This window comes from Alternaria infectoria (assembly GCF_024043175.1).
Source record: "Alternaria infectoria strain BMP 0036 chromosome Unknown scaffold_8, whole genome shotgun sequence".
Lineage (NCBI taxonomy): Eukaryota > Fungi > Ascomycota > Dothideomycetes > Pleosporales > Pleosporaceae > Alternaria > Alternaria infectoria.
Genome location: NW_026250697.1, coordinates 846,617 through 865,668, shown reverse-complemented (window position 1 = coordinate 865,668; position 19,052 = coordinate 846,617). Strand labels below are relative to the sequence as shown.

The 19,052-nt window shown below is 52.3% G+C and overlaps 5 protein-coding genes across 5 annotated transcripts; 4 read left to right on the top strand and 1 right to left on the bottom strand.

Annotated features, from left to right (window-relative positions):
- Window positions 1–221: 221 nt before the first annotated feature.
- On the top strand, window positions 222–2,111 carry J4E92_005708 (uncharacterized protein; the record flags this gene model as incomplete). Its single annotated transcript, XM_051497086.1, has 2 exons — window positions 222–1,885; window positions 1,949–2,111. The coding sequence occupies 2 exons, from the start codon at window positions 222–224 to the stop codon at window positions 2,109–2,111; spliced, it is 1,827 nt and encodes a 608-aa protein (XP_051352746.1).
- Window positions 2,112–2,395: 284 nt separating this feature from the next.
- On the top strand, window positions 2,396–3,685 carry J4E92_005707 (uncharacterized protein; the record flags this gene model as incomplete). The annotated part of the gene is made up of 1 exon (XM_051497085.1): window positions 2,396–3,685. The coding sequence occupies one exon, from the start codon at window positions 2,396–2,398 to the stop codon at window positions 3,683–3,685; it is 1,290 nt and encodes a 429-aa protein (XP_051352745.1).
- A 201-nt stretch (window positions 3,686–3,886) lies between these two features.
- On the bottom strand, window positions 3,887–4,649 carry CUTAB1 (Cutinase; the record flags this gene model as incomplete). The annotated part of the gene is made up of 2 exons (XM_051497084.1): window positions 3,887–4,056; window positions 4,112–4,649. 2 exons carry the CDS (start codon window positions 4,647–4,649, stop codon window positions 3,887–3,889), a joined length of 708 nt encoding a protein of 235 aa, XP_051352744.1.
- A 3,830-nt stretch (window positions 4,650–8,479) lies between these two features.
- On the top strand, window positions 8,480–13,123 carry J4E92_005705 (uncharacterized protein; the record flags this gene model as incomplete). The annotated part of the gene is made up of 5 exons (XM_051497083.1): window positions 8,480–8,560; window positions 8,609–8,917; window positions 8,967–9,480; window positions 9,528–11,950; window positions 11,999–13,123. 5 exons carry the CDS (start codon window positions 8,480–8,482, stop codon window positions 13,121–13,123), a joined length of 4,452 nt encoding a protein of 1,483 aa, XP_051352743.1.
- Window positions 13,124–14,011: 888 nt separating this feature from the next.
- Window positions 14,012–18,603, top strand: J4E92_005704 (uncharacterized protein; the record flags this gene model as incomplete). The annotated part of the gene is made up of 8 exons (XM_051497082.1): window positions 14,012–14,221; window positions 14,271–15,068; window positions 15,118–15,190; window positions 15,238–15,502; window positions 15,548–15,660; window positions 15,708–16,250; window positions 17,051–18,114; window positions 18,193–18,603. 8 exons carry the CDS (start codon window positions 14,012–14,014, stop codon window positions 18,601–18,603), a joined length of 3,477 nt encoding a protein of 1,158 aa, XP_051352742.1.
- Window positions 18,604–19,052: the final 449 nt, after the last annotated feature.

Genomic DNA, 19,052 nt, shown 5'->3' with positions numbered 1-19,052 from the left:
CTCACGCGTGACGTCATGCCAAGTGTCTTGCCTGCATTATCATCGTCGCGCTAACCTCCATCTCTCCCACTTCTGCACCCGCCGTCAGGACGCGATAGACATGTAACGGACATACGCACTTTGCGTTCCAGAAAACACGATACCAAGCCGAAGATGCATTGGTATAAAGCTGACAGGTTGCCTCATGAGCATTGCCCCACGAAGTCCGCGCGCCGCACATCATGAAGGCCGCGCTGTTCCTATCGCTTGCAGCTCTTGTCAGAGCGAGTACGGTTTTCCAACTCAACTCTACGTCGTATTATTCTCCAGATCTTACCGCAGCGACGCTTAGCTTTGGCGACCAGTCAAGTCCCAACGCAGAGCCTTTGCCAATCACTTATCTGACCTTTTCGGACCCTATTGTCACCGCGGAGCTACTGGAGTTCACGATATCCTCATTTCTATCGCACGACGATGTATACTCGGAATCATTCCTCCATACACTAGTGCTTGGCGGTTCAAGCACTCTTTCAGACAATGCACATGCATATCTTGGCTCGATCGGGTGCAGCATGATCTACACTGCGTTGGACGCCGGCGTAGCATCCGGCCCATATCTACTTCACCCATCAAAGGCTATCACCAAAGTCTACCGGTTGTATTGGGATCACAGTTTCGCTTTTGTGGAGTCGGTCACTGAAGGTCAGAATGGGACTTTCCTTCCTGTCACAGGTCTGGCGTTGACAGATGCCTACGGAGCTCTTAGTATCGCAGTGCCGTCACGATTATACTATCCAGCACCCACAGAAGACAAGCCTTTGTCGGGTAAACGCCTGGGCGTGAAGGATATTTACGATCTGAAGGGTATCCGAACGAGCGGTGGGAATAGAGGCTACCGCGACCTTGTCGATCCTGCTCCCGAGAGCGCGGCAGCTTTACAAAAGCTTATCGACATGGGTGCGGTGGTGATTGGAAAGACAAAGACTACCCAGTTTGCGCTTGGGGAACGACCAACAGCCGACTACGTGGATCAGCTGGCACCCTTCAACCCTAGAGGAGACGGTTACCAGCATCCCCAGGGTTCATCAGCCGGTTCTGGAGCTGGACTTGCATCGTATGACTGGATGGATATTGCAACTGCCTCCGATACTGGAGGCTCTGTTCGCTTACCGGCCATGGCAAACGGCCTGTTTGGCATGCGTATCACCAACGCCTCACTGCCACTGAAGGGAATCTTGCCCATCTCAGCAATATTTGATACGCCGGGCGTACTGGCTAGGTCGGCGAAGCTCCTCCAAGCAGTGCATAGGAAATGGTACCCAGCCAAGGAATACACATCCTACCCTAAGCGCATCATCTTGCCTGATCTGTTTTGGCCTACAGTCAACAGCACGAGTATGCCTATATTTGATTCGTTCATCTCACAGCTAGCTACTTTTCTTGACGCCAATTTGACAACGTTCAACGCTAACGCCAGTTTCAATGCATACGCGAACATCTCTGAAGGCATAGCATCCTATCTCGGCTCTACATACTCCAACATTACCAACGTGGATCAGTACCGCGACCTTGGTCTACCTTCCAGGGAGCAGTATATTGCCAAGTTTGGCAAAGCGCCCTACTGGAACCCGCAAACACGAGCGCGATGGAATCGGGCCGCGACCTTGCCGACCTCTAGCTATACCATTGCTATGGAGCGCACGCACACCTTCCAGACATGGTTTCGAGAGACGTTGACGCCATCATGCGAGTCAACGTTGGTGCTGTATCCTATGGGCGCCGGTACGGAAGACTACCGCGACATCTATACAGCCGCTCCAGGTGGTATATTTGCTGCTGGATTACCCGGCAACCAGATGTCAGTTCTGGCTGCGCTACCCGACTACACAATACCGATTGGCGCAAGGTAAGCTTGACTGTACGAAGTGCATTTAAGACATATACTGACTTCGTACCTCTACCATTGCAGGACGTATGTCAGCAGGGTTACTGAGAGAAACGAAACGCTCCCCGTTACCATTGGTATGGTAGCTGCGGCAGGTTACGACCACATGCTCATGGATTTGGTTGCTGAACTTGCCGAAGTTGGAATAATTACCGAAAGTGTCAAAACCGGGTCTAGCATTTACTAGGGAAAGCAGAAATATACCCATGGGGCTTAATACACCGAGAACCCGAAGTACGTGCCCGTACGAGCTGCGCATTCAACGATTCCACATCACAAGACCTGCACTCATTGGTTCTTGCTGTGTGCCATGCTTTCCTACCGTCCGAACACATCCCCGCTGTGATTGGCGGACTATCTTTTAGGTACCCTGTCGATCACAACGTCTGGGGTAAATGAAGAGAGTAATCCAAGGTGTCATTCACCAGCAACGCGCTACGAACTAGCTAGCTGATCTCGCCGCCTCTGCGCATGCCGCGTGGAGCTTTCATATTACATCTCTTTTCCTTCAGTCTCCGACATTCTTCCTACCCCGTTTTCTTCGCCTTGAAGATGATCTTCTGCACTGTTCTGCCCCTGCTAATATCCTCCGTCGCCGCCCTCGCTTTCCCGGGCGCAGAAGGCTTTGGGCGAAACGCTGTCGGCGGTCGTGGTGGCACTGTCTATGTTGTTACAAACCTCAATGATAGCGGTGAAGGGTCTCTCCGCGAGGGCGTTTCCCAGAGCGACCGCACAGTCGTGTTCTCGCTAGGTGGGTTGATCAAGATTAAAGAGCGCATGGTCGTGGCCAAACGCGTGTCTATCCTTGGGCAAACAGCACCAGGCGATGGTATCACAGTTTACGGAAATGGGTGGAGTTTCAGCAACGCCGACGATGCAATCGTCCGGTATTTGCGCATCAGAATGGGAAAAGGAGGAGCTAGCGGAAAAGACGGTATAACGATCGCAGAGGGGAGCAACATGATTTTCGACCACGTCTCCGTCTCCTGGGGTCGCGACGAGACTTTTTCGATCTCCGGCAACGACGTCGGCAACATCACCATTCAAAACAGTATCATCGGGCAGGGTCTGCAAACACACTCGTGTGGCGGGTTGATGCAAACGAATCTCGGGAAAGGTATCAGTCTGTTTCGCAACTTATACATTGACAACAAGACGAGAAACCCGAAGGTCAAGGGTACCAATGACTTCACCAATAACGTGATCTACAACTGGGGCGGGGGTGGAGGATACATCGCTGGAGATTCGAGTGCAGCAAGCGAGGCGAATATCGTTGGGAATTATTTCATCAGCGGCCCCAGTACCAGCGTCACGGCGTTTACGCGCGGGAATGAGAACTTCAAGGGCTACGTTGAAGGCAACTTCTATGACTCTAACCGCGATGGCACGTTGGACGGAACGGAGCTAGGTGTGTCCTCCAGCAACTATGGAGGGATGGCTATCCAGACAACCAAGTTTCCCTTCCCAGCGCCCGAAAAGACCCTATCGGCGGAAGATGCGCTGAAGCTCGCCGAAAGTTCTGTCGGTGCGAGTAAAGTGCGCGATGCTGTTGACACGCGACTCATTGAGGAATTGAAGAGCTACGGGAAGACGGGTGAGCTGATTAGTGACGAGAATGCTAGCCCCATGGCTGGGCCTGGAACTATCGACGGTGGAAAGCAGTGGGCGGATGCCAATGGAAATGGCATACCTGACGACGTTGAGGATCAGTTCTCGGATGTGGAAGAGTGGGCTAATAGTTTAGTACCAAGTGGTTACTAGATAGCAAATCGCGGTTGGGCGCGTATCGCAAAAGACTGCATCAGTTTCTTTCGAGATGGTTAGGTTGATTAATCATTTATCTACTGTAAAGAATGTGTACGTGAAGTGAAGAACGACTAAGCATATGCCAATACCGAAAACGCAGCCTGGCTGATAAGATACGAAGTTTCATCTTCGCATCAAAGCCTCTCTCGTAGCCACCTATGCGGAAGCAATTTGAGCCCTCAAGAAGATGGGTGCCTGTACAGCAGCCTCATCCGAGTATAGGAGATGCGCAGGTGTGATGATAAGCGTTCCAGTGCAGACCAAGTCGCCTGTCTCGCAGTACACCCTAGTCTTGCTGGTTGGGAAGCCGGGGATTCTTCCGCCATCTGGAACGTTGTTAGAGACTGTTGTATAGGATGTTAAGAGAAGGAAAGAGCTTACTTTGAAGGTTCTTGGTGTAGCCAAACAGCACTACGCCCTTGATCTGGTTCTGTACAGCAGCACTGAGACCGGGAATAGCGTTCGACATGACTGCAGCGCCTTGAGAGTAGCCACCTGCAGTGATGGGCGTGTTGGGGCACTTGCTCGCAGCAAGGTTGAAGAGACGCTGGGCTTCGCGGATGGCGGCTTGAGAAGTACCGGCTGGAAGCGTGTTCTCTGCAATACCAGCAGTGTATGGGCCACCTACACCCTGAATCCAGGTAGTGGATGCTCCATATGCGCTTTCGAGAGCGCTGGCTGTGAAAGGACCAACTAAGGCGCCCATGTTGCCAGCTTCAGTGCTGCCTCTTGCAAAGATGAAGATGGTTCTTGGGCAAGCAGCGCTACTGCCGCTCTCCAGCTCATTGCGAGTAGCGCTTGACTGGCGAGCTTCGAGTGTAATGGGCTGGGGCGCATCCGCCGGCGCAGAGGCGGGTACAGCGATTGGGGAAGAAAGAACGAGGGAAGCAAAAAGAGAAAGAATGGTGACGGACTTCATATTGATGATTGTAGTAACGATGGGTATTGCCTGGTGGCTCTGAAGAGAGAAGTAGTAGAAGGAAGCTGAAAGTTGGCTGTTTGACTGTGCTGTGATCCTTCTCATAAGGGTTCCCTCCTTCCCTTTATATTGTTCTTAGCATGATCAAGATATTGGTTCCAAATCAACATCCCTCGCGCCTACCTCGGTATCTAGACTGCCTAGAATCTTGTAGTGCATCTCTAATAGTGGTTGACGGACGTGAACTCCCCAAAAGAGCGCTGTGACCGTCCTACCAGGTGTCACAACAATTCGAGATACCCTTGGCGTTTCTGCTCTTACCCTCATAGGCAAGACCTTGACTTGAAGAGATCTAGTGAGCAGATGCAGAGCCTTTGGGATGGTAGAGCATAAACGGCAACAGTGGTCCGAAGTATTGTGACACCTGGTAGTCCTTTGTCTCCAAGACCGAGATTTGGTATTTGGCGTTGACCTTCGAGCATCTGACCAGTAGGCATCGTGTTTGGATCTGGGCTTCCTCGGCCCAGGAGATGGTGCCTGGGATGTTTTCCTGGGCATGCATGTCCGGGAGACATGGATAGAGCTGATGGTGGGATGAACTGGTCGCGTGGTAGTCGGACGAGGATTTGCTGCTGGGTTCATCGGACGCTATTGGACTTTCAGGTCAAGCTCGCGAATCGAAGCCGAGGCACGGTTGAATCTACATGGATGCGATGAAGTCCTGGCCTGAGTGAGATGGAAGCTCGTGATGTGGGGTACATACACTGAAGCTCTCTTTCGCGGGAATATACCCCGCATATCTACTACGAGAGCGCGCTAAGGCCCCCAGATGATGTGTAGCGAATGGTGTCGGGGCAAGATACCCGATTCTGACGTTTGCCGTCTTTACAGGCGTTGGAGGTTTTGGTGTTGTTTACCTCGCTCCTATAGGCTAAGGGAAGAACGGCATGAAGGATTGGTACCTTCCGCATAGGGACACCGTGCATGCAACGCATACAAACAATACTCAGATCATCTTTGGGTTGAAGGATTTAGTTTAGGCAGTCCTTCCAAAAAGAAAGGGAGGTTATCGGATTACGGCTAAAATAGCATGCCTGCGTGGGATATCCCGCGTCTATCCACAAGCTAATGTTGCATCAAAGCAGCTGCCGTATGTACCTTGTTGGGCGTTCTGGTTCGTCGCTTCGGAGGACTCAGTGGTACGTAAGACAGAACCCTCGCGCTGGCGCATCCCAGAATGAAGACGAACGCATAGAACGCCAGCAGATTCTGAAATACGGCCAACGTTGTCACGCCATAGATCAATGTACACAACGGCCAGAAGAATTCCGATACGTATGTCCATACGTGAACTGCGAAGCGACGAAGACTGTTCAAAGACATTTCAACTTGTGCTCGATAGGCGTGGAGGTACTCGATTGTCGTTGGAGGCGCAAGTATTCTGTCCCAGTGTTCTCGTCGCGCCTCGTGTGTCCATGTACGCACGCCAAGAGGTCCGGCGGCCCTAGTCTCGAGAAGATATCTCCATATAATCTTCAGCTGCCTATCCCAGCTATAAGGCTTCTCCTGTTGCATGAATCTCTCCCATTTCTTTGCAGTATTGACTGCCATCTCTTCGGTGACCTGAAACCATTCCTTGTGTGCTTTGGTCTCCTTGTTCGCGTCGACGCGCCCGTGATGTTCGCAATGGAATGGTGCAGAGCAGTTCTCCAGGTCGATATGCACAAGCTTCTCTAGGCGACCACAATGATCAATCTCGTGATCTGACACGTGAATCACACTGGGCAGGAAGCCACAGGCTCTTTCGTGCTCAATGATTCGGTCTCTATAGGCTCGTTTCGTCTTTCCGATCTTGTAACCTCTGGATTTGTTGTTTGGGTCACATAGAACATAGATGACCCCTTTCCGATCGCCAGGAGTCGGATTCTTGAGCAGCTCTCCATACAAGCTGTCGTGGGTAGATCTGGCGGTCTTTGGGGTCAGGACTGGTGAGAAGCCATCGTGCTCTTGATGAGGTTGCTGATTCGCTTCGGCGTGAGAGGGTGATGAGGAATACCGCACTTCCGATGTGGATAGCCCATCCACTTCAAGACCTTGACTACCATCACGCCGTGGACGCTTACGTGGGATGCAGTCATGATGAATTCGTGCGACGTCAACGATGATTTGTTTTGGGCGTCCGATGGAGTCAGAGACTGTTCGGGATGGCTGACTGGAAGACTTGTCCCGAGTAGTTGACGCAGCCAGGCGTTGCGATCTGGCGATGGCTTTGCGAATTGGTGAACCAGTAGAGGTCAGGGTGGGGTCGCTTTGGGTATCCATGAAGCGCGGTCTGGGTGTGGGAGGTTGAATTGACTTGACTTTTGAACTGGTAGGTATGTGTCTTGTTTCTAGCTGCGAGTCTTTCCCAAGGCCATGTAGCTTGTAACCCGAAGAATTGCTGAAAGAGGTATCGAGAACCATGTCTGTAAGCAGGGTTGATAGATGAAAGACGGAGTAGATGATCGATGTGTACAGAGGGAGGAATCTGGGCTGGATGCCATTTAAACCTATGCGCTGAATTTATCAACGCGTTGTAGGATCACTTCCCCAGCAACTGCAGAGTTCGCATGAAGATACGTGTGGCGGTGCTGAATGTCACTGCTGTGCCGAATGCTTGGATTGTTTCGTAGGCTTCATAGCAGCCTTGCATCGGCGGCCGAGCAGAATAACACGATGAGCACTCTTAGCTCCTAGCACTATCTCGGTCTTTTTGTTAGCATCGATAGCAAGACTCGCGAAGAATCGCTGTGTGCAGCAGACCAGTGATGGGCGCGTTGGTACGGACCCAGGGACACTTGTTACCCACGCGCTGCATTCCACGTGCAGATACAGCGGCTGTGCCCATCCCACAGTTACTACGAACAGCTAGTGCGGCTGCCTGCGGTATCAGAATCGCTCCTGCTGTACGCAAAGCTGCGGGTGTCGGAAGCTCGTAGCCTTGCTGCCAACGGAGCGATGTTTCCGCGAAGCAGCAGTCGACGGCCATGATTCGCTATTTTTCGAGGCTGGATGCGCCCGAGACGTTTACGGTGTTGTGGCTGTGGCGGTGGTTTCTACGAAGAAGCAATTTGCTGTGAGGGCGACAGGAGGCAGCGACGTTTCGCGCGTCATCACGCGCTCTTTGGCGAGGGATCACAAAGCCGAGCCGGAACAACAAACGCAAGGTAATAGCACCAAGGTCGTTGGGAAGCAGTCGTGCCGCATACCGCATCTATCTCTGGGTACTTCCGAAATTTGTACCCTTTTGTGGCATCTTAGCGCAGACGCGTCGGGTACGGGCAAGCAGCGCGATGTCATCAAGTTGTACATCCACTATAGTTTGACCGGTGACGATGTCCGCGTTCTCAACTGTTTTCTGGCGCGATGACGCGTTGATACTCTTCGCGCAGCTGCCAACGGCGCAATGCTTTGATCGGCATGCATCAGTCGGTTGGCGAACTGCATATGAGGTGTAGCTCTGGTCTCACTGACTGGAGAGGGAGGTGGTGCTGCGATACTATGATGCGTGCAGATACCTCAATGGCTCCTCCGGCTTGGGGAACAAGGAATGTGGGGCGCGCTAGTATTCCCGGCGTTAGTCCGCGTTCCGAGATGTCGCCTCAGGGCTTTGAACATGTTCACCGACACTCGCATGCTGGCCCTTTCCTTTCACTGATGCCTAGCGGAGTTGCGTAAGATCTCGTCTACATGCTATTCTCTGCTCACCCAAGTTTACATCAGCTGGGGCTAAAGTGGAAGGAAGTGTTGTCCAAGTAGGTGCTGACGGGCATCTGAAAACGGTGCATGTCATGGCGTCCTTCCAGATTCCACTATCATCGGCTCCAACATTTCCTGACACACCACCAATATCGCACTGCCATCGCATTTGGGTCAGTACGGTCACTTACGCCTCTTCTGGATATTGCTGATCTCACCAGAATACGGAAGCAGCCCGATTCACGCCATGTGCTCTGCCATTCGTAGCAACAATACCAGCCATACTGGCAGCATTGGTACTGCTGAAATACTCGCTGCAAGTTGCGGACGGCTACTGGCCGGGGTGGACAAAGCCGTTCGTACGCGAGGAAAAGGACAAGTCGGATGAATTGGAGACATCCTCTACACCGCAGCCTCTGGGCAGCACATTTGGCCTGCTAGTCCTAGCTACGGTTGGACTTACATTCCAGATCCTGAGTGCTTTCTTTCCCATCCGGCAATCGACCGCGTTTTATTCCGCCATCGCATGGGTACGTACAATGTGACGAGATTGCGATTGTCGATTAACAAGTATTGCAGGCCATCGTGGCAGCGATTGTCATCGTGAAGCGTCCAAGAAAAGCTTCATTGTCGTTGTTGCTTCTCTTCACGAGTCTTCTACTCGAACAGCTGGTCACACTAATCCACAAGGAGAGCCCACTCCTAGCTAAAGATGTTCCTTGGACCGTCGCACCCGTAGCGGCTGCACTAGGCATCGTTCTGGTTCTCAATATGCCTCTCCGGGACCCAAGGCTACCTAGGAAAGATATTAGCCCAGCTTTTGCCACTCCCACGGTGCAACTTAGGACTCCCGAGGATAACTTGACTCCTTGGCAGTACATGACAGTGTCATGGATGGAACCATTGATCAAAAAAGGCGTGACACGTCAGATGGAAGACGAGGATATATGGGATCTTGGCTGGGAATTCAAGCATGCGCGGCTGCACGAAGCATTTCGAAAACTACAGGGTTCGGTGACAAAACGAGTCTTCATTGCAAACGGCATGGACTTGGTTTTTACGACTGTCCTCAACGTTGTTCGTATGTGCACAAGTAAGTGACGTACCCTATGTCGCTTGAGACGAATTTGACATTAGCAGCTCTACTCACCCCTGTGCTTTTGCAGCGGGTCCTCGCATCCATGGAAGATAAGAACAGCAGTGCTACGATCACCTACGCCTGTATCATTCTCGTCTTGAGACTAGCATCTGCCCAGCTTAACATCTTCAATCTGTGGCATCAGAGGCGGTCATACGAGAGATGCAGAGGCGAGCTCATCACCATGCTTTACGAGAAGACTCTGCATCGTAAAATTTTGGGGGCCAAACAAGACGTCAAGGAAGATCAGACGAATGGCCACAGTAACTCTGAAGCAGACGAGGCGGGTAGCAGTCTTGACAGCACGAGCAAGGCAGCAAGCGGAAGCTGGCTACAACGTGTGGTCACTTCTGTCCGATCTATGTTCACAAAGAACATCAAGACACAGGTCAAAGACGAAAACCAGGCTGCATCGATGGGCAAGATCCTCAATTTGATGCGAAACGACGCTTATGAGGTAGCACAGCGCTTCTGGGAGTTTTCTGATATCATCACTAAGCCTGCAGGTGCCATATTCGCAACCATACTAATATGGCGAATGTTAGGTTGGGCGTGCCTACTTGGTGTTTTGGCACTGGGTGCTTCTCAGCTCCTTAACATCGTGATCGCCCGCTTTCAGGTCTATTTCGAGAAAAAGCGCAGAATTGCGACCGACGAGAAACTGCAACGTACAAGTCAGTTCATAGAGTCCATCCGCCATCTGCGCTGGTACGGCTGGCAAGGCGCATGGTTGGAGGGAATCCTTGAGTCTCGTCAAAAAGAGCTGCATCTTCGTGTGGTCAACATCATCTTCTCGACATCGCTCTCCTTCATTCTCCGCTTCGGATCGGGACTATTCCCTGCGGTTGCCTTCTACGCTTTTACTAAATTAGCCGGTCAGCAGTTACGCGTTGATTTGATCTTCCCTGCTTTCGATCTATTCAATCTATTAGAGTCGTACCTCAGGGCGCTTCCGCAACTCGTCACTACCGTGCTCAATGCATACGTTGCGATGGGTCGCATTGAAGAGTTCATGGCCGAGCCAGACAAAGAAGAGACGGATGTAGTACCAGAAGGGTCTTCTGACCTCGGCCTTCACAATGCATCTTTCGCGTGGCCTGGGGTTGACCACGATGTCCTCCAGGATATCACGTTATCTTTTCCCCCAGGACTGACCGTGATATACGGAGAAGTCGCTGCCGGTAAGACGGCGTTGCTACAAGCCTTACTTGGCGAGCTTGACATCACAGCTGGTGAGCTGGTGCGGCCTGATCAGGTAGTAGCATATTGCGCACAAACGCCATGGCTCCAGAGCATGAGTATTCGCGATAACATACTTTTCTCCTACCCTTACGAAGAGGGTCGCTACAAGCAGACTCTGGAAGCGTGTGCCTTATTACCTGATATGGCAGAGCTCAAGCACGGAGATCTGTCGAACATTGGCGAAAACGGCATTGGCTTGTCTGGTGGTCAGAAGGCTCGTGTAGCATTGGCGCGAGCTGTATACAGTCGCGCGAAGGTACTTCTTCTTGACGATCCGCTATCCGCCCTTGACCACCAGACGGCCGAATTCATCGTTGGCAAACTACTAGCTGGGCCATTACTCGATGGCAGAACGACTGTTCTTGTCACACATCGAACAGAACTTTGCCACGGTATCGCGAAGCAATGGGTCCATTTAGAACAGGGCAGAGCGACTCTTCACGAGCCAAGCCAAGTTGAAGACGCGAATGCCCTAAAGCGCACCCAGACCAATGATACTGAGTCAGAGGAAGACGCCAAGAAGCGAGAAGAAGAGCAAGCAGCGGCTGTACCCGACAAGTTTATCGAAGATGAACATCGTGAGAAAGGTGGCGTCAAGTGGAGTGTATACTGGCGCTACATTAGAGCAGGTACGCTGCGATGGTGGTCTGTTGCCATTATCGTCATGGCCCTCTTCCGTGTGCTGGATGTTGCGCAGACATGGTTCATTAAGTCGTGGGCAGAGAGTTACAACGAGGATGATCACAAGGGTATCTTCGACTTCCTGCCTCCAGCCGCAGACGACGTGGTTCCATGGCTCTGGACTTTCTTCGGATTTGTCTCCGCAACTGCCATACTTTTCTGGTTCACGAACCTCATCATGTTTGGCGTAGGCTACCATGCCGCCAAGACCATCTTCAGAGAGACCATTGAACGCGTTGCACATGCGACATTCCGATTTTACGACGTAACGCCAGTGGGACGACTGATGAACCGATTGACAAGTGACATGAACACCATCGATGGCGATCTGAGCACTGCCTTCATCGTCTTCGCATGGCAGATCATAGGCTGGACGAGTGCTGTCATTATAATCTTGTCTTCGACACCAGCATTCTTAGCTTTCGGTTTGGTGCTTAGCTGCGGATTCGTCTATTATTTCTTCCGTTTTCTACCAACGTCGCAAAGCCTGAGGCGGCTCGAAGTAAGTCACTCGGCCTCAATCAACATGTCCCCTACTAACTAGGAATAGATGGTATCACTCTCGCCACTCATGAGCAATTTTGGCGCACTTCTGGAAGGTCTGACAACTGTGAGAGCTTTCAGCGCGCAACAACGATTCCAGACCCGTGTCATCGAGGTGGTCGACAACTTTCAGAAGAATGATCACTTCTACTGGTCACTTCAAGCATGGCTTGCGCTTCGTTTCAGCGTCATGTCGGCTAGCGCTACGCTCGTTATGACACTCATCGCTGTCTACACACACATCAGTCCCGGTCTTACCGCATTTGTGTTGATTACCGCTGGCAAATTCGTCATACATACGGAGTATATGTGCAGGATATACGGAACGCTGGAGATGGACTTTACCAGCGTCGAGCGTGTCGTTGAGCTCCTTGATATTGAGACGGAAGCACCCGGTGTTGTTCAGCCACCCGCACACTGGCCTACCTATAGTGGCGACATCGAGTTCGATGATGTGACCATTCGATACGCAGAGAACCTCGAGCCTGCGTTGCAAAACATCACTCTAAAGATCCCTGCGGGATCCAACACCGCGGTAATTGGGCGAACGGGTTCTGGAAAGTCTACTTTGGCTCTCTCCCTCCTCGCCACTATTGCTGCGGAAAATGGCAGGATTTTGATCGATGGGATCGATATCTCCACCGTGGACAAGCAGGCGCTTCGCAGTCGCGTCACTTTCCTCGCGCAGGAACCAGTTCTCTTCCCCGGCACCATGCGCAAGAACCTGGACCCGTTATCTGTTTACTCCGATGCATCTTGTCTATCTGTGTTGCAGAAGATCGGTGGGGATCAATACAATTGGACGCTTACAACCTCGATCGAAGGTGGTGGCAAGGGTCTCTCACAGGGCCAGCGGCAGCTTGTTGGTCTGGCTAGAGCCATGTTGAGGAGAAGCCCAATACTGATCATGGACGAGGCGACGGCCAGCATTGATTTCGAAACCGCGCAAAGAATACAGAGCGTTCTTAGGGAGGAGATGAAGAGCAGTACAGTAGTCACCATCGCGCATCGACTGGAAGCAGTCAAGGAGGCTGACTATTGTATCGTGCTTGGAAAGGGCAAGTTGGTCAAGGCTGGCAAAGCCGAGGACATGCTTAGGGAAGGCGGCGAGTTCCAGGGTATGTTGGCGTAGAGGTATAGGGGGAGATGCGTCCGGCTTGCAGAGATTGTTACAATCAGGTTCGGTTTATAGTTGGCGTTCTAATTTCGACTCGAGGAAAAGTTATTGACATAGACTACTTGTATCGTATAGCTGTTTATCAACGACTTTCTTGCCGTCCCGTCTTCTTTACGACGTTACTACGTTAGGCAGTTGTGATTACATACCGTCGATAACAGCAGGTCCAGGCCGAGGTCTTCTGCTGTTTGTGGCTAGCGTGATTACTATTGCCAGTATGAAGGTGAAGGTGAACATACGACAGTTTGCAGGTCTAGTTATCCAATTGCGGATGTTCCCAAATAGGAAACTTCCAGAGCAAGCGTGGATTGCGGCAACTTAACTGTCCTTGACGGTGCTTGACGGTCTTCAACGCTGCTCTGTGCTGCTTACTGATGCGATGTCGCGACGAGATCTTTTTGTGTAAACCACGACCTGCCAGAAGCAAATCGAGTGTATAGCATGGGTCAAGCGTTATATACCTCTTCATGTCACAGCACCCTATCAGGCAAGCTCAACTGATTGCGGGCATTCAAAAAATGAATGTCGCTGCTGAAGCCGGATTCCGGGTCCAGGCATGAGGCTTGCGTGGCACCGCCACGATTTGCGTTAGTCGGCAGGGATGTGGGATGAGCGCATTGGTCGCATTTGGGAAATCGCAGACGCCGCATGTTCCGCGCCTGCAAAGCCTCGCAAACCTCAGTTGGCTTTGATATTCGCCATTATCCAGCATGCGGTGACACCCGAAGAGCCCCTCCAGACTTCCGAACCATCTTGAATCGCTACTGCGCTTTGAAGCCGCCCTACCACGATCCGGAGGTGTCGTAAGCTCCGCAACCATACAGCATCACGCGGACCCCCGAGATGGCTGCCAACACGCAGTCAGACAGCAATGCAACCTCTCCAGGCGACCACGAACTCGAGGTCATGGCGGACAGTAAGCCCAGCCTCCCGGTGGAGGAGGACATCATGCAGCTGGCGCGACTGGGTGAGATTGCGGCTATACAGAAACTCTTCGACGGCGGCAAGTTCGATGCGACATACAAGGACGAGCAGGGCATAACGCCGCTACATGTGGGTATCACAGAGCATTGGAGCATGTTCCGGGGCTGACTATGAGTAGTGGGCGGCTATCAACAATCACTACGCGCTCTGCCACTTCCTCATCCAGGCCGGCGCGCCCATCAACGCAAAGGGCGGCGATGCTGTCGCGACACCCGTGCTCTGGGCCGCAAAGCGCTGCAACTACTACATCGTCAATCTCCTCCTCGACCACGGCGCCGATCCGCTCCTCACCGACGACCAGGGCTTCAATCTCCTGCACAGCGCGACCCTCGATGGCAATGTGTACCAGATTGTCCTGCTACTACACCAAGACATACCCGTGGATATCGCAGATCCGCAGAGTCACACCCCGCTCATGTGGGCGGCATACAAAGGCTATCCGTCTTGCGTGGACCTGTTTCTCCGATGGGGTGCCAACGTATATGCGACGGACGACCAGGGCTTCACTGCATTGCATTGGGCGCTCGTCAAAGGCAGCCAGGGATCGATACAGAAGCTGCTCGAGTACGGAGCGGACCGGTTCGCCAAGAACAACGACGGCAAGACGCCAGAGGTCACGGCGCAGGAGATGAATACCACCCGGCAATGGCGTCGCGCTCTCATGGAAGCTGGCTTCGACAAGAATGGAAACGCGCGGCAGTTCCCCATCCCGGGAGTGAAAGACACGAGGTGGTTCCTGAGCCGATTCATCTTCTTCTGGCCCTTTGCCATTCTGTTCGTTGCGCTTTCTCTTGTCAGCCATCTGCCAGCGTTTCTTGGTATACCATTGGCCGTGATTGTTGCGTACGTTATGCAATGGGGAGCGCAAAGGTTGTTGCGCTGGGGTCCCTCGAACATGCGAAGCATACATCATACTGTGAGTCGAGTGCTCAAACACATGCGCCTAGTCGCTGACGAGCTTCCAGCCTTTCCTAGCCGGTATCTTCGCTGGCACGCTTTTCTGGGTCGGTGCACGGTGGGCAACGACTGTATTACCATGTAAGCCATCTTATCTTACACACAGATATCTCGCTAACACAAACGAGGGACGATACGAACGAACTTTCTTCTTAACTTCCTATTTGCGGCGTTTTACGCATCTACGGCCTATTTTTACTTCTTCACTATGACCACTGATCCCGGCTTCGTGCCTAAGTCGGCGAGCAGAAGTGCATCCAAAGCGGTTATTGATGAGCTCATGGAGCTACGACAGTTCGATGAACACCATTTCTGTGTGAATTGTATGGTGCGGAAACCGTTGCGCAGTAAGCATTGCAAGCGCTGCGAGCGCTGCGTCGCGAAGAGTGATCAGTAAGTGTTCCACGTAGGCAGTGAGGGTGGTACTAACTATGACAGTCATTGCCCGTGGGTTAACAACTGTGTGGCGAACAACAATCACAGACATTTTGTTCTATACGTACTGTCTTTGGAGCTGGGTATTGTCATGTTCATCAGGTTGGCACTTGCTTGTAGGTCATCACACCTTGATTTTGCACCATGAAGCTAACTGGAGCAGACTTGGAGATACGTGACGCACCCACGGATTACCCCAAATGCGCCGTCATCTCACCGGAACTTTGCAAAGTCCTCAACAAAGATCCTTTCACGATTGTGCTCTCAATATGGGCAGCTTTCCAGTTGACTTGGGTAACCATGCTTCTCTGTGTTCAGCTGCTTCAGATTGCGCGGAACCTCACAACCTACGAGAGCATGCGCGGTCATCTCCATGGCGCTACACCCGCAGACGCACTGAACTCCTTTGTTACGACCGGCGACACCAGTCAAGACGTATCTGGCGGTGCCGGCAGCGCACCAACGAACGGGTTTGGCTCCGGCCAAGACACGGGCGATATCCCGCGGCGTCCTCAGCCCAAAGCCTCCATCTGGGACCAGTGGAAGCGTCTCCTTGGAATCGACACGTTCCTCACCATCGCCCTTCACGGAAGTCAAGGAGAGCAAATACGGCGGCAAAGAAGAGGGAATCCCTTTTCACGCGGCATCGTTACGAATTGCAAGGATTTCTGGTGTGATGCCAGTCCCATGTTTGGCACGAAGGAAAGTGGTTATGCGAGGCTTGGTGGTGAGCGCGTAGATTACACGAGGCTGTATGAGGTGCCAAAGATGAGGTATCAGCGGGGCGGAGGAGGTGAGGGAGGGAGATACGAGAGCGTAGCTGCGGAAGAGGAGTCATGATGATGATGCAGATGGTAGTAATGTTAATGATGATGAAGAGTGTGAAAAAGTCTCTGCGTATAGACACGTGCGAGAGTTTCTCTGTACCATATCGGCTACTAAAGTGTTGCCGAAACCCCTGCAGCTTCAGCCATACCGGAAGCCAGAAGCCGAGGGTGCAGCGAAGAAACTCCCCGCGCCACCCTAAACAACCCGTCGTGGGTCGCGCACATGCTCGACGCTCCACAGCCCTGCTCAGCTCCGTCGCCTGACGTTTTTGCTGAGCTTTCTTCTCCGCAATGCCATAGATCGCGACTGTTTCTTTCCTTACTGTCATCGTCGCGAGCTTTTAGGCTGTGCGCCAGATGTCGAAAATGACATCATCCGAGGCCCTGAGAGGGTTGAGGACCCTTTCGCGGTGCGCTGGCCCGGCGCCGAGGAGCATCGCGGCCGGACAGAATTTGGCTGTCGACAGCAGAAGAGCGCTGTGTACGGACTGCGCAAGGAATCCGAGAGCGACGCGCAATGCGCGAGGGCTTGTTCTGGCACGCACGAATAAGCTGGCGTATGCTCCGAACAGAGTTTCGTTTGCGCCAGTGGGCCGCAGAGGATACGCACAGGTTGCGCAAGAGTGTACGTTCGGCCATTAGTAGAGCGGCTGCATGGACCGAGTGCTGACCTTGCTAGATGCACCGGACCAGTCTGAGCAGACCCATGGGCCCATGGCCGAGTACGATGCGCGTGTTGAGTCCGGACGACTGCGAGACGACGAGCACCAACGCAACATCATCAAGAACCTGCAAGATCTCCACGACATGCTGAAATCCTACACGCAACCGCCCGTTCAACAACCTACCATCGAGTCCCTACAGCCGCCCAAGAAGTCGTTCTTCTCCTTCCTTACGTCGTCCAACTCCGCGGGGTCGGCCCTACCACCTATACCCGATTCGCTGCCAAAGGGCATGTACATGTTTGGCGATGTGGGCAGTGGGAAGACAATGATGATGGATCTGTTCTATGACACTCTGCCACCGAACATCAAGAGGAAGACAAGGATACATTTCCACGCGTTTATGCAGAGCGTACACAAGGATTTGCACAAGATGAAGATGCAGCATGGGAATGATATTGACAGTATACCCTTTGTAGCAGCGGGTATAGCGGAGCGCTCCTCCGTCCTCTGCTTCGACGAGTTCCAGTGTACGGACGTTGCTGATGCTATGATCCTGAGGCGATTGATCGAGAGCCTGATGGCCCACGGAACCGTCATTGTCACGACGAGTAACAGACACCCGAACGACCTCTACAAGAACGGAATACAAAGGGAGAGTTTTGTGCCCTGCATAAACCTTCTCAAAACGAGGCTTACAGTCCTGAACCTGGATTCTTCGACGGATTACAGGAAGATTCCACGGCCACCAAGCGGTGTATACCACCATCCTCTAGATGCATCTGCACAAACACATGTAGAGAGATGGTTCCGCTTCCTCGGCGATTTCGAAAACGACCCCCCACACCCCGCAATCCATGAAGTATGGGGAAGAGAAGTCCGCGTGCCGAAGGCCAGTGGGAAGTGCGCCGTATTTAGTTTTGACGACATCATCGGACGCGCTACGGGAGCAGCCGATTACCTCGAACTCACGAGACAATATGAGGCGTTTATCATTACAGGGGTGCCTGGAATGAACCACAGGTCAAGAGACTTGGCGCGGAGATTCATCACCTTTATAGATGCCGTGTACGAATCAAGAGTAAGCGAGATGCTGGTAGCACAAGACCCTATAGCAAAGGGCTTGTGATTGGAGTATACCATGCTAACGTAAACCCAGGCCAAGCTAGTAATGACTACAGCCGTTCCACTAACGTCCCTTTTCCTCGACCAAGCCGAACTCAACGACGCGGTAACCGCTACACAAAAGGCTGGGAAACTTCCCACCACAGCCTCTTCTTCATCAAAGCCGCCTGCCAAGTCTGCGCAAGCGGACGACCACGAAGCCATCTCGGACGTAATGCGCAATCTCATGGACGACCTTGGTATGAACATGGATATGTTGAAGAACAGCAGTATCTTCTCCGGCGATGAAGAAAGGTTTGCATTCGCGAGAGCGTTGTCGAGATCAAGTGAGATGGGGAGTCAAGAATGGGTTGAACGCGGACTGGGCCTTGAAAAGAGGGGTGGAAAGGGAGAGATGGAGGGCTGGCAGAAGGTTAGGAGTAGGTGGAGAGAGGATAGCATGTAGGCGTGAATGCTTGCAACATGACATATTCTGTCATGCTTTGAAGCTAACATCATTCCATTGATCTGAACATGACAATCTTTATCAAAGCTCCCAGGCGAAAGCTGGTAGATATTTGGCGCCCAGCGCTTGTGATGGACTTTTCTGCGGGGACATGCATAGAGCTAGAGTACGCCTTTGAGCGAAACCTGAAACCTATACACAAGTGGGTGTCGTCGACAACAAGTCACTGTAGACCCTTAGTATCCTAATCTGAGAGCCGCCGGAAGCGGTCGATGTGCTCTTGTCTTTGAGACTCCATTGCTGGGCCGGAGAGATCAGAAGAACGATCAAAGGACAGTTTTTCGATCTTGATTCCAAAACATGTCAAGATAGTCGTGATCGACGCGTCTCCTTGTCCGATAATACTGCGATGTGCGATGCGGTGCTTATATCGGACGTTGGGCATCTTT